Below are 14,605 nucleotides of genomic sequence, written 5' to 3'. Positions count from 1 at the left end.
CTGGTCTCTGCAGTTCTGGCTGTCCCAGGAGGCAAGGCGATTCCACCCCATATAAAGCGGTCCTGGGGTGGCCTACTGACCTGGATTCTCCTCTCAGTATCCTGACTCCAACTGCCTCTGCTGCCAAACTCCACGTGGCCCAGATGATTTCTCCCGCACACGAGAGAGGGAATCAGAGCATCTCTCAGTCAGGGAGGAGGCCCCGGGGAAGACACCCATCCGAGGCATGTTTGTGAAGGTTGATCCAGTCTCAGAGTGGACATTTATGCAAATGTGAGCTCAGTGCCAGAGTGGATCTCCAACCTGGCTTCCAGTTCAGGGCTCATTTTAGGGAAGGTTCCCCCAATGCCCACCTACCATCAGAGCTACTTCTTCATGTTGAGATCTGGAGTCTTCAAAATATCCTTCAGAGGAGCTGGGTTTTAGTATAGAAAACAAAGAGCAAGCTACATTTTACTTTATTTATTGCAAAAACAAAATTGTAACAAATGAAAATACTAAAAGAAGTTGTTTCTACCGTCCTAGTCATGTTTCGTTTGCTCACATTAAGGCACTCTAACACACACACCTCACATGCGTGTTTATGACAGAGCTGTGGTCGTTTACAAACGTTGCCTAATCTCGCTTCGCTTAATGCTGAGCATATTTACCTGGACATTTGTCATATAGCTTCCCACCTTCTGCAGAGTATTTCAGCACACACAACTGTGTCTTCACTGTTCTTATATACCACTTCAAATGTACAGAGAAGCAAAAGGAACGACACACTACACAGATTTAGCAAATAGGACTATTTAACAATATTTTTGAGTCTTTTTAAAAGATTTTATTTACTTATTGTTAGAGAGGGGACGAGAGGAAGAAAGAGAGAGAGAGAAACATCAGTGTGTGGTTGCCTCTCATGTGGCCCCTACTGGGGACCCGGCCTGCAACCCAGGCATGTGCCCTGAGTGGGAATCGAATCTGCGATGCTTTGGTTCACAGCCTGAGCTCAATCCACTGAGCTACACCATCAGGGCAAAAAAATATTTTTGAGTTTTTAAACAATGAAACATTGCAGGCACTATCAGAGCTCTCTTCCTTCCGTACAGCGCACCGTAATTCCCCCAGGACAAACTTGCAAGGCCCAGTGGAAAATGAAAGTGCAGAGAAGTAATAAAAAATCATTATGAATTTCAAGACGACGATGGCAGAGCATTCAGCCCAGCACGGGCCCTTCTGAGGGTAGGGCCCAGGTGGCTGCACAGGTGCCCCCCCCAAGCCAGCCCTGGCTCCCCTTCTGCTCTGACTTTCCTAGTGCGGACCTGTGTCTCGAGGTCCCATCTCTATGCTTTTTCTTATATGCACATATTGACCAACACTATGCGGTGTTAGTTTTTATTTTTAAAAGATTTTACGTATTTATTCTTAGAGAGAGGGGAAGGGAGGGAGAAAGAGAGGGAGAGAAACATCAGTCAGTTGCCTCTCGTATGCACTCTGATTGGGAACTGGGCCTGCAATTCAGGTGGGTCAGGGCATTGTGGAGTGTTAACTTCTGTATTTAAAAATATTGCCTAAGTGCTGTTAATACTGTATGTGTCTGTAGGCTGCTTGCTTATTTCACTTTTTCTTTTGTGATTTCTCTGTGCGGATGCGTAGGTTTTATTGATTTTCACTATTGTCTAATATTCCAGTGTGTGACCTCACCACAGTTCATTTTCTTCAGTACCTTCTACTTTTTTTTTTAACACAATTAAAGATACTGCAGTGAACACAGTTCTGTGTGTACATGTGAGCTTTTGTCCGCTGTTTGTAACCAGGTATTGAACCGAATTGGTTATTTGCAAATTTTTTGCTCGGCGGCTGTGTGTTCTCCTTGTATGCCTCCCCTTGGGTGTCCCCAGTCACCCGAAAACCCCCTTCAGGGGCTTTCCCCCAAGTTGCCTCTCCCTCTAAGACCCACCATCCACTGAAGACAGAAACAGGGTGTCCTGACTCTTCCCTTTAATCCCTGCACCACACCTCACCTGTGACCCAAGCCTGCCGATTCCCACTCTAAAGACGTCTCTGCCCCACCCATTCCTCTACAGCTCTCCTCCTTTCTCTGTCTGGGCTCAGGACTCCACCTCTCCCCTGGGTTCTTCTCTTAGCTCCTAACTGGTCCCTCATCCTCTCCAGCCCCCCAACTTCCTCCATTGAACTTATTGCACCCTTGCAAGTCGCATGTTGACTCATCGCTCCTCTGCACACTGTGGCCACCAGAGCTGTGAGTTACACATGAGCAAAGACTGTATCACTTTTGCACCGGTGGCAGGGCCTGGCATGTAGCAGATTCTAAAAGTATTTATTGAATCAAAGTGCATCAGAATGTAAATATATATCAAAGTATATGTCATGCTATAGTTTTCCCATCCTTTGAATTAGACCGTAGGGTAAACTCCCCAAAGGAGCATTATTGATGACTTAGGAGAAAGCATGGAAAGTTCAAAGCCCTCTGTAAGTGGATTTGATCCATACAAAACTCTAGGTCAGGTAGTACAGAGAGGATGATTCTCACCAAGGACTGCTTTTCACAAAGCCAATAAGGGAGAGAGTGTAAAGAACAACAGGTACTCTGGTATTCTTGCCATCTGCTTGCCTTATTTGATGGGGACACTAAATTTAGATGTTGCCCTTTAATGCCAGTTGACTGTCTCTTTAAGTGTTGCTGTGCTGGTGCACACACACACACGCACATAAATAAAATAATCTGATAGAATTTATACCTCCATTAAAAAAACACACACAACCCACATATCTGCCCCACCCCCACCCCCGGCCGCTGCCATGTACTGAGTGGGCTTAAGGAGGTCCCTGTCTGGGATCTTTTTGCACTGTGGGCAGGTAGGTGGGGGGGACACCCACATTTCTATGCCTGCCTGCTTCATTATTCCATATCCTTGTACCTGGACAGTAGATTCAGCGGCAGACATGCTCTGCACCGCCCCTGCACAGGCCTCAAGTCCTATCACTCAATGGAAGGTAGAGACAGCTTTCAGAATTAAGAGTACAATACAGGTGCCTTTTTCATTCATCTTGGCCGGTGTCCCTGCCTCCTGGAGAGAAGCTGGGAAACTGGTGTGTGTCTGGCTCCCTGGCCTGGGTCTTAGAATTACAGAGTTGTGGGTGGCTGGCAGGAAACCTCAGCCATTATCAAGACTCGGGTCCTATCTCCCTCACTCATTCAACAAAAATGTACCAAGCAGTTGTGTGAATAGAATGTGGGCAGGGATGGCAGCTGTTGTGTTCACTGATTTATGCATGGCACCTATCACGGTGGCTGGCACATAGTAGGGGCTCGTTAACCATCTGCTGAATGATGGGCAGTTTCCTGTAGCAGTCACCTAGGGGAGCTTATTGAATGCAGATTCCTGGGCCCGCCACAGAACGACTAAACTGTAATCTCTAGTGATGGGGCCCAGGTGACTGCCATGTCCCTGAGAGCTGGAGAACCACGGCTATCATGTCTGATCAATGCATTCTTCTGTTACAAGGAGGGAGAAAGTGCTGAAGTTTTTACTTCGAGCATTTGTTGTAGTGAATGTAATATTAAAGTCGAACAGGTTCATTTTACTGTAGCCCGTTCTGCAGAGCCCGGAGGAGTCTGAGCTTGGCCCGGAGTATGTGCAGGGCAAACTTTCACTAATCTCGGGAAAGGCGAGGCCAATAAAAAAGGCACAGAAGATAGGAGTTGGGTCACATGAAACCCAGGCTTGGCGTTATTACTGCTCTTCACTTGAAAGTCATAAAACTAGAAATGTGCCACCGTTCCCGGGAGTGGCTAGCTACTGTGGGGTCTTTCTCAGTGTCTTTCAAGGGACTGTGGCTTGGACCAAGCACAGACCTGGGTTCAGATCTTGTTATGTCTCCAGCTGCTTGGTCTTGGGCTAAACAACCTTTTTGAAGCTTTAGTCTCCTCAGTCACAGAATGGACATCACAATGCCAATTACTCAGGACTGTCGAAAACAACCTGAGATGATACAAACTCAGGTGTCTGACGCATGCCCAGGACAGGAAAGCGGCAAAGTTCCGGCCGGTATCTATAAACCGACATCATTTTTGGGCTGGAAGGTTCAGTTGAGGGTCACTTAGCTCAGCTCTTTCATTTCACAGATAGGGAAACAGACTCGGAGAGGGTCAGCAAACTGCACAGGATTATCTAGCACCTTCGGTTTCTTGAGAGCTTCTAATCTCAATGAAGAATTTCAAATTCCTCCAAGGACTAGAGGGGGTGATGAGGCTGACACCGGGGGTAGCCTTTTAGAAGGAATTCCTGGGATAAGATGCTTTTGAAAAGGAAGCTAGACACCCCAGGTGACGTGCCCTCTCACCTGAGTTTCTTGCCAGCCAGAAACCCATTCTGAGGACACAGTGATTAGTGAGGAAGTTCCTGAAGTTGGGCAATGTGTGGCTTTTCTATCAAGCCCGGAATTTTAAAGACAAATACTTTTGGGGGAGCAGTGTGGAGGCCTTCCCCGGGAGGCCCTATCTGGTCTAGGAGCTCTGCAACGTCACGGCCAGAGATGCCTGTAAGGGGAAAAGCCCCTGGCTGGATCTGGTAGAGAGATCTCCAGAAACTGTCCTGCAGGGCTCTGACTCTGCTGTCCCCGGGCAGCAGCAGGAAAGCAGGGCTTTCAGAGAGTTCAAGTCCTTCGTGCTCATGGTGACATGGTCGGTGATGGTGACAGAGTGAGGATGAGCGTTTCCTCTCTGCCAGGTGCAGGGTCAAGCAATTTATTTTACACATAGTTTCATGCAAACCTCCCAAGGTTCTTCTTGCAAGGAGGAAACAGAGGCTCAGAGAGGCTAAGCAAGTGACCAAGGACACATAGCTAGTGGGCACAGCATTCAAATCTGGATCTGTTGGAGTCCAGGAGAGCCAGCAGCCTGCAAGTGCTGCAGGAAAGCAACACAGACCAATGCCTTCAAGGGATATGTGTTTTACCACCATCTTTACAGATGAGGAAACAGAGAGTCAGAGAGTTTTGCTTATTTCCTATGAGGTCAGGCACTGTGCCAAGATACATTATCTCCTCAATCACCACAACTGCCTTATGAAGTAAGTAATTCTATGATCCCTGTTTGCGTAGGTGAGGAAACTCAGGCCTGAAACTAAATGACTGGTGGGGGTTCAACACTTGACAGTCTGACTATGTGCTTACCTTTCTGAGTTGCCCAAGACTGGAACAAGGTACGGCAGGGCTGGCCCAGCATCCAGGATCCTGACTCCCCGACTCGTGCTCCAAGGCTAGATGTCGACTTGCTGTTCCTTAAAAGTGTGTTGGCCTAAAGCCCAAAGAGTGAAATCACACCCTGAGGTTCTGGGAAGCTCAGAACAGAGAAGGAAGCTCTTCTGGTGTTCAAGTCTGAGCAGGTGTATGGGACTCTCCCTATTTCCTCCTCTGGCTGGGACAGGGTGGGGCAGCCCTGGCGAGTACAGGTGAGGGGAGAGCAGGACAAGCCCAATAAAACAGGTCCAGGTCTTCCCGCCTTCCTGCCTCTACCCTGGCCGAGCCCTCATCTCCTGCCTGGCCAACAGCGGGTCCTAACGATGAGAGTTCAAGGTTGCAGTCAGGAAGCTCAGTTCAGGTTCTGGCCCGGCACCCGATCCACGTGCACTTTGACCCTGGGCAGTTTTCTTATCTATACAAAGTGGTGGTGGTGGTGGTGGTATGGGGGACAGTGGAAACCAAAACCATCCTAGTTTTTAGTTAACACGGCAAGTGGAAAAGCAGATTCAGGCCCTGTTTTCACGGCTCTTGGAGTCTAGTAAGGAAGGATAGGTAGGTCAAATTTTCCCTGAGACATATGTAAGACGGCATCTGGAACCAGTGTGTTAAAGGAAGGCCTGCAGAGCTAAGAGAGCTAGGATGGAGGGAGTGGGGGTACCGGCAGTGGGTTGACAGTGTGAGGGGCAGTGGGGGAGGATGCCCTGAAGACGTGGTTACCAGGTGAGTGGCTGCTGGGCGCAGGACGGCACTCGGTGTGAAGAGGCCCATTATGAGATGGTTCATCCAAGGGGCGCGGAAGCCAGTGGGCCTCGGGAAGCCTGGCCACTTCAAGGCATTTCGGGCCATGTAAGAGACGTTATTGTTAATTTTATTATTTGGAGCACTTAAGGGGAGTGAAAGGAGGCCTAAAAGAGATTGCCAAATAACAGAAGATGAGTCAACGTATTTTCAAATTAAATATGAAAATGCCACCCCTTCCGAGGAGCAGTCCCTGATTTCTCCACCTTTCAACTATGGTGTCCCTCCTTCTCTGGTCTTGCAGTCCCGGCAGGGAAACTCCAACCTCGGGCGCAGTCAGACCTAGGCTTTGTCTTCCTTCTACTGAAGTGACTTCCAACGCGGTCCTCTGCCTTCCCAGGCCTCAGTTTCCCCATCAGTGCTGAAGCAGGTTGTCTCGGAGGACCCGCCCAGCGCTAAGGCAACGTGATTCGCTCTGGCAAAAGCTGGGGGCTGCCCGCATTGCTGCGCAGGCATCGGGCTGCAGGTTGGGGCACCGTCCCCGGGCTTCAGGCGCCATCGTACCGGTCGGGGGCTGCGGGCGAGCATCGCGGCTTCAGACTAGGCGCAAGAAAGTGGGGGCGCGACCCCCTGCTAGCTCAGGCACCGCGCGGCCCCGCCCCCGCAGCCAGCGGCCCTGCGGCAGCCGCGGCCTGAGCTCCGCCCTCCGCTTCCCTCGCTCCCCCCTCCCGCCTCCGTCGCTCGCTCGCTGGCTCCCTCCCCCCCGCCGGCTCGGCGCTGACTCCGCCGCACGCTGCAGCCGCGGCTGGAAGATGGCGGGGAACGACTGCGGCGCGCTGCTGGACGAAGAGCTTTCCTCCTTCTTCCTCAACTATCTCGCCGACACGCAGGTACCGCCAGCTGGGGCTGCGGGCCTGGGGCCAGGGGTGCTGAGCTGCAAAGGTTGCCGCTGCAGCTGGGGTGGCTGGGAGGCAGCGCGGGGTGCATTGAGGGGATCGGGGGCTCCAGGCTGCAGAGACCCCTTCCATGAACCCCGCGATGCGCTCCGTTAAGGGAGCAGGGAGCTAGAGGTCTCCCCCCGCGCAAGCCCGAACGTCGTGGGCGCTACGGCCGCAGGGGAGGGTCTAGTCTTGGTCTCTTGGAATCCGCACCCCCCCGCCGCCGGCAGAGCTGGGTGAGGGTACCGGTTTCTTTGGGGAGGTGGAGCCGCGCCAAGGTGTGGGGGACCCTCAGGCTAGCTCCGGGTGCAGAAGGTGCGCCCTCAGGCTCCCGGCACTTGCTGCTGTACTTTCACGTGGACTTGTGGCCCCGGCACAGACGCCTACCCCTGTCCTCTGAGTCCCCTGCTCCTCCAGTCTCCTGCCTCCCGTGACTCCCAATCGGCACCGTGGCTCCTCATCTGCACCCGCAGCGTGGAGTTTCCTGCCAGTTGCCCGCTTAGGGGTCTGAGGGGCACGTGGACCTACGCCGGGGATAGCACCTTCCTGGTTACGCTACCCCGCGGAGCGCCCGGGGGTGAAAGCACGGCAGGATGGGGGCGGAAGGACTGTCTGGGGGCGCCTAGGTCCCCCTGCGGTGCGCGGCCCCGGTGCGCGCTCGGCGATGCTGGGGGAAGGGAAGGCGAGGCGGCGTCCCGGGATCTGGCAGCGCCAGGGAGCCCCACCGGCGACACGCGTGTGACAGGAGAGGGTGCTCTGGTGTGCTGGGGGGTGGCGGCGCCAAAGAAGCTGGCGACTTGGGGACCGAGGCGGGGGGCGGGGGCTGGTGGGACAAACAGCCACCGAAAATGCCTGAACGAGGCGTGCGCGCCCCCCAACGCTTCCCTGGGTTTCCCCAGCCCCGTGCCTGTTGAAAGCACAAAGTTTTGCCCCATAGTTAGAGCTTTTTCTCCTGGCGCCAGGCTGCAGGAAGCCGGGAGAATGGGGATGCGGTGGAGCAAAGAAAGAGACCCCGGATGCGGGCTCCTGCCTGGGCTAGGAGGAGAGGAGCCCCCGGGTGGGACCGGGCGCGGCTCGCCGGGGCTGGTTTGGTACCTAGAGTCAGAGCGCCAGTGCCAAACTGGCTCGTTTTGCATAACACTGGAAGGGAGGGGGAGGGCGGAGAGGGCGGGGGTGGGAGGGTTGAGAGGGAAACTTTGCTTCTTGTTGTAATCTGCCTGTCTTTGGGCGGCCGCAGCTGTCATGGGACCGGGTGGGCGGGGAGAGGCTTGCAAGCTGACTCCGAGCCGCGAGACGCGACTTGGAGGGGACGCTGCAGCCGAGACGTTCAGCTCCGGGCGGACTCCGGGTGGCGACTCCCGGCTGGCGGCTACGATGGCGCGGCGAGACGGGGTGTCTCGGAGAGGAAGCCCGCCACGCGCGGGAGAAGGCCAGTCCTGATGCGCTGCAGACGTTCCTGCGTCAGGGAGCAGCGGGGCCTCGTGGTCGGTGGCAGGCGCACTCGGGTGGGTTCCGGTCAGAGGCCGAAGGGGCTGGTGGAGTGTGATCGCGCTTCCCAAGGCCAGGGGAGTGTGTGCTGAGTGGGCTGCGCGCGCGGGTCTGTGTGATTGGGTGCACACGCCGCGCGCGCCGGGCGCGTACCTTCACCTCTGACGAAACAGCAGTGGAGCTCCAGCGGCGGTCGCCGGGCGCCGTCACACGCCCAGAGAGCAGAGCCCAAATCTGCGGGGACTGCAGATCCCAGCCCCAGAACCACCACGGTCCCCACAGCCCCCCACCCCAGCGGACAGCCGGGGGCTAGGGGTACTGGGTGCGGGCGGGACAGAGTTGCTCCTGGGAAAGTTCTGTCCACAGCCGTCGCCCTTGTCTGGGAGGGTTTCCAAGCCTCTCCACTGAGTCGAGGGTGAGAAAGGCCTGGAGGCTTGTTCAGGGACCCGGAGCAAGGTCTGGTCGTTCTGGACCCGACTCCAGGTTTTAACTCCATCTTCAGTGCTCTTTGGCGAACCTGTAATTAATTATTTGTCCCGTTAGCTGCCCAGAGGGCCTACCTACCCAGGAGGGATATTCCACTCAAGGAAACTAGAAAATTGGGTAAACCGGGTGTCAGCAGAAGCAGTGCAGTGAAAGTTAATCTGGGACGTTTGCTTTTTTTATGTGACCACGTGACTGGCTGAGGATCTTCTGGTGATCTTCCCCGGCCCAACTTGGGAAATGTAATTGATAGGGAGAGCTTCGCCCTGCCCCCGAGGGCTCCTAGAGCCCTTCTGTGAGAGGACCTGGGCGGGCCATCACGTGCCCCCTCGTTTTTTACAGTTGGGGACAGAGGCCGTGAGGGGTGAGCGGCTTGTGCGGGACCACGCAGCCAGCGGGTGACAGAGCCACCCAGGGCTCCTGACTCCAGGTCCTGTGTGTTACCTCGAAATAGCACTGGACTTGGAGTCAGAAGGCCTGAGTGGAGTCGCCTTCCCCACTCTCTGGCTGGGTGACCCTGGAGCAAGCCATTTTAGCCCTGGGAGCCTCCTTTCCTCCACCTGTCAAATGGGGCTGGTGGGGCCGCCAGGGGAAGTCCAGGGCCTGGTGGAAGTGAGCACATTGTGCGGGTGAGAAGGCCGGTTCCTGCGGTTCCTGTGGTTCCCCTTCCTCCCACAGACCCTCCCTCACCATCCCCTCCTCCCACTGGAAAGGCTGGGGAAAGTGAATACAAAGGTAATTTATTGTCTCATCCAAAAGACTTAAATTGTCTTTGGTGGCTAATCCAGGGTTAGATAGAGGGAAGACTTCTGTTTAAGAGACTTAACTTTTACCCATTCAGGCCAAAGTTCAGGGATCCAGCCGACCGAGGATTGTGAAAGTTTCTTGGAAAGGTTTGGGACATGTATCCCAGAGGACTTTGGGTTGGCTTCACCTTTGCTCAGGCTGCGCCCCTTGCGTGCCGCGCCCTCGTCCACCCGTCCCGCATGGCCTCTTCCAGCAGGCCTTCCCCGCCTGGCTTGCCCTGCTTTCCCTTCCTCTCCCTGGTCCTCTCAGTTGGTGTTATACAACCAGGCACTCGGTGTCTGTGTCCTGTGTCCCAGTAAGAGTCTAGAGCTCGAGTTGTGCCTTTCATCTCCTCGTTCCCCTGTGGCACCTGTCACCATGCTGAGTGCCTTCGCTCAGCTCTTGGCCAGGAGCATGAATTACAGGGGGGGCTCCCAGGCTGGCTGGGGAGACAGCTGGGCAGCAAGTATGGGGAGAGAGGAACGCAGAGGGCTGCAGCTGTGGGCCCGCACTTGGGCTCCAAAGGCCACACCATAAGCCCACACCAAGTATGGGCTGTTCAAAGTCCCTTGGGACATCAGTCACAGATGGCCGAAATGTCAGAAGTGGCAGGGACTCTGTAAGTCATCTGGTCCAACCCCTCGTCATTTGAAAATGTTTATCTGTAGAATTGTTAGAAAATACGGGCAAGCATCGAGAAGGCAGTTGAAAACATGTAATCTTACCCAGAGACAACAACCACTGTTCATTTTCGTGCGTTTCCAGACTTTTCCTGTTCCTGTAGCTTCTTATTGATTATATCTTCATAGAGAAATGGACTCATCCTTTATATACTAATTGTAATTTGGAATCACACTGTTGTAACTTGCTTTCCCCACCTCCTCCAAACAATATACTGTGACTATTTTTCCTCGTTAATAAATATCCTGCTTAATGGTTATATAGTATATAGTATCTCGCTGAGGGTTGAACCAAAATGTGTTTAATCAGTCCTTTATTGTTAGCCATTTAAGCTGTTTTTATTTATTTATTTTTGCTATTGTGAGCTGTGCTGAAATTAATATCTTTGCATATGTCTTATTTCCTTTATTTAAATTCCTAGAAGTGAAAGTACTCTGTCAAAGGAACTGTGCATGCATTTGGTAAACACATTTCTGCATTGCTCTCTAGAAAGATTGTGCCAGTTTACACACTTACCAGCATTGTGTGGGAATGCCTGGTGCCTCATTCCCAGATAACTCTTGGTGTTTTCATTTTTATTAGTCTGTTCATCAATAAATTCTCTGTCACCCTTATTGTTTAATGTGCATTTTTTTATTACTTGTAATGCTGAACCTTTCCCCCATATGATTTATGGTTCTGTTCTGTAAAATGCTGTGTTTGTAAAAACATGGCCCCTTTTTTAATTGGTGTCCTCTCCCCTCATTGTTCTAAAACTGATCGGAGCTCCCAGGAGGGTACCCCCCACCAGCGGGAGAAGTGGGAAAATGGGCTGAAGTCCTAGTGTTCACTTGTGAGGTCTGGAATATCACTGCCTCCACAGCCCCAGAAGCTGGACCACTTTCTTTTCCAAGTCCAAGTTTTGGCCATCTGTAGGAGTAAGTTGACGTGCAGCCTTTGCTGGGTGCCTTTGTGCACCTGTGTGAGACCAGGGAGAACAACTTCTTCACCTAAGCCCAGAAGGGGACATGACATGCTTGCTTTCTCAGGGGCCTGGGCTCCTCTTTCACTGGGGCTCCCTCGCTGGTGCTAATGATCAGGATGCCTGTGAAACCCAGGAAAGGCAGTGGGGCCCCGGGGTTCATATTTCCCCTCACCTCGGGGCCATCCTCTCCCCAGCTGATGCAAGCCAGCCAGAAGCTCCCCCATTGCAAGGATATGAGTCACCCTTTTCCTTCTCTCTCTGGAATAATAGGACACTGCTTTTGACTCAGAAGCAGCTTTGCAGATAGGGGCTTGGGCTTGGAAGTGAGGCCATTAATTAACTCGAACATTGCAGGTAACAGCTGTCACCTCCTTCATCATTATCATCATCATCATCATCGTTTGTTGAGCATCCTCTAGAGGTGTGGACTCTAGAGGCCATGCACTCTGCTGAACCTTCTATGTGCATTACATGTTGTAGTCTCATGAAGCTTCTACAAAGGGTAGGCACTGTTCCCATTAGTAGGTGAGGATTACAGTTTCAGAGAACTCACTGACCAGCTGAAGACTGTCTACCTGCCTACGCTGCGATCAGTGGGTAAGGTTTCCGGACTGCCTACTCCAAGATGCGTGAAGACAGGGACAGCTTTCTATTTCTGTCTTAGTACTTCCAGCACCTGGAGCAAATGCTTCCCTAGGCCTCAGTTTCTCAATCTGTGAAATGGTGCTAATAAGGCCCTAATTCTTAGGGTTGGGCATTAAATAATGTATTGAAAATGAACATCTGGCCTTGACCAGTGTGGCTCAGTTGGTTGGGCATCACCCGGAAAGGTCTCCGATTTGATTCCTGGTCAGGTCACATGCCTGGGTTGAGGGTTCAGTCCCCAGTTGGGTGTGTATGAGAGGCAACCAATCGGTGTTTGTCTCTCACGTCAATGTTTCTCTCCCTCTCATTCTCACTCCTTTCCCCTATCTCTAAAAATAAGTAAAATCTTTAAAAAAATAAAACGAGCATCTGCTTGCTACTCAGAAAACTTGGCATTCTTCTCTCTTTGAGGCGCTTTAGAAGGGCAGGATCGAGTAGGGAGCGGACTCCCATCCATTCAGTCTTTTTATGTACAAACAGGAGCATAATTCTTGTTGTGCGAGTGTGAAGGGAACCCAAATAAAACCATTTGGATGAGAATGAGCGGAGTTGTTCTACTGTCTCTCCTCTTCCAGGGTAGTCCAGCACCTCACATCTGTCCTATGGACACTCAGCTGATGGGAAATCCATGGGACTGGATTGGCCTTCCCGTTCCTCCCCACCCCACCCCCCGCTGCCTAGTCTCGGTCCCTGCAGGTGCACAACTACATTCCTGCAGTTGCCACCAAACAGATCTTGGCCACGCTAGACTTTGTCCTCTTTCACTTGTCCTTGGCCCTGACGGCAGATAAATCCTCTTAAGAGTGCATATCTGATGTCACTCCCTTGCTCACACATCACCCATGGCTCCCCGGTGCTTTTGAAATGAAATGAAATGAAATGAAATGAAATGAAATGAAATGAAATGAAATGAAATGAAATGAAATGAAAACTTTTAAAATTAAACCTGATGATCAAGGGCCTTCAGGTACTTGAAGCTGGAGGGTCAGGCCCCAGCTTTGTCCTCAGTCATCTGCTGTCCCTTCAGAGCCCTGGTCCACCCAGGATCACGAGTTTTCTTCCTGGAAGCTCAGGCTTATGCTGTTTTATGTCCTCTGTCCCCATTCCCACCATTCCCCTCATCCCGCAAGACCCAGCCCCCAAACCATTGCGTTGGCGAGGCCTTCCCTCGCACTTACGGGCGCAGCTGCATCCTGTGTGCGCGGCACGCACGCACGCACGCACGCACGCATGCACTCTCAAGTCGGCCAGCCCGGGTTTGAGTTCTGGCTCTGCAGACTGTTGGCTGGGAAACCTTTGGTGGGTCACACAGCCTCTCTGAGCTTCCCTTTCCTCATCTGTAAAGATCAAGATAAATATTAATTCCTTTATAAGGTTGTTGCAGGGAGTCAATGACAATCAAATGGCAAACTGGATTGAAAGCACCTAATACAATGCCCGGCATATAATGAGCACCAAATAATAGATACAACTCACCTAATGCAGGCCACGTTAAGTCTTGTTCCGGAAATCACTCCAGATTGTTAAGCTCCGCAAAGACAATGATTTTTTTTTGTCATCGTTCGTTTGTTTCATTCAGCATTGTCCCCTCACAGTGAGTGAGCCGAGTGCCCGAAACTGAGCAGTCGTTCTGAGTCCTCACCGGGTGGACAAAGGGGCTACACCTCGAGCCCCTTCGGGGTAGACACGGCTTCTCATTTTGTATCTCCAGTCCATGTGTCCCTGAGAAGGGACAGACGGATCAGTGCTTGTGGGATGACCCGGAACATCCTCCCCACGTCTCCGCTCCGCCTGCTATACCATGCTCGTAGGCCGCCGGCACATGAAGCCCCGGCTCACACGCGGCCTCTCTGGAAGGCCTTTTAATTGTTAAGCCAACTGTCCTTCTGCCTCCACCACCGGTGCGTAGGGTGCCACTTCCTGCCCTGGGGCACCTGTGTCCCTTCATCCCGACAACTCGGTGGACAGCTCTGGGAGGGCGAGAAATAAAGCCTCTAACCTAGACTAGCATTGTGGTCACCCATGAAGCAGACGCGTTTCTGAGTCATGTTTTATGTGACTAGGAATCAGGCTCGCTGAAAAGAACTTTGCATTTTAAACATTTTACCATGGGAAATGTCAAACTTACACAGAAGGAGCCAGCGGCGGGCCTGGTGTAGTGCAGCCCCGAGGCCTGCCTTCCAGCTGCAGGCGTTTCGGATCTGCGGCCACGCTGGTCCACCCGCCCACGCACCACAGCGTGTTCTCTGGGACTTTTGCAGTGTGTACCTACAAAGAAACTTTTGAGTACTATCACGTGGGTTTCTCAATAGCTGCAAGGCTGGGCCAGTTGTTCCCATTTTGTAAGAGATGGGATTGAGGCACAGAGGGTAAGTCACGAGGGGTCTTGAAGTAGCGGGCGTCGAAGCTGAGATTTGAACCTTGGCTCCTGAGCAGCTCCCTCTCTGGCCAGGCTTTGGTGGGCCCTTAGAGAGCCTCAGGCCTGCCCTGACCTTTTCCTGAAGAAGGAGCACTGGGGCACAGACAGGGGACCACCCAGCTGGAGGAGGCCCAGGTCCCTGACTCCCCGGCCAGTTCTTTCCCAGTATCAGGGCCTGCGTTTGTGTGTGTGGGGGGGGTGTCTTAGTTCTGG

The 14,605-nt window shown here is 52.7% G+C and overlaps 1 protein-coding gene across 2 annotated transcripts in view; it reads left to right on the top strand.

Moving 5' to 3' along the window:
* Positions 1–6,759: 6,759 nt before the first annotated feature.
* Positions 6,760–14,605, top strand: part of PPARGC1B (PPARG coactivator 1 beta) — a 102,913-nt gene continuing 95,067 nt past the window's right edge. Inside the window, exon 1 of one of the 2 annotated variants that reach the window (XM_045819163.1) lies at positions 6,760–6,878. In XM_045819163.1, coding sequence (XP_045675119.1) covers positions 6,801–6,878 — 78 coding nt within the window. In that variant the 5' untranslated portion in view covers positions 6,760–6,800. Of the gene's footprint in view, positions 6,879–8,228; positions 8,432–14,605 lie in introns of those variants that run through there. The other variant, XM_045819171.1, reaches the window with a different exon arrangement.

The sequence above is a fragment of the Phyllostomus hastatus genome, unplaced genomic scaffold, assembly GCF_019186645.2.
Source record: "Phyllostomus hastatus isolate PE091 unplaced genomic scaffold, TTU_PhHast_1.1 phas_contig_150, whole genome shotgun sequence".
NCBI classification, from domain to species: domain Eukaryota; kingdom Metazoa; phylum Chordata; class Mammalia; order Chiroptera; family Phyllostomidae; genus Phyllostomus; species Phyllostomus hastatus.
This window is presented reverse-complemented; position numbering and strand designations above follow the sequence as displayed.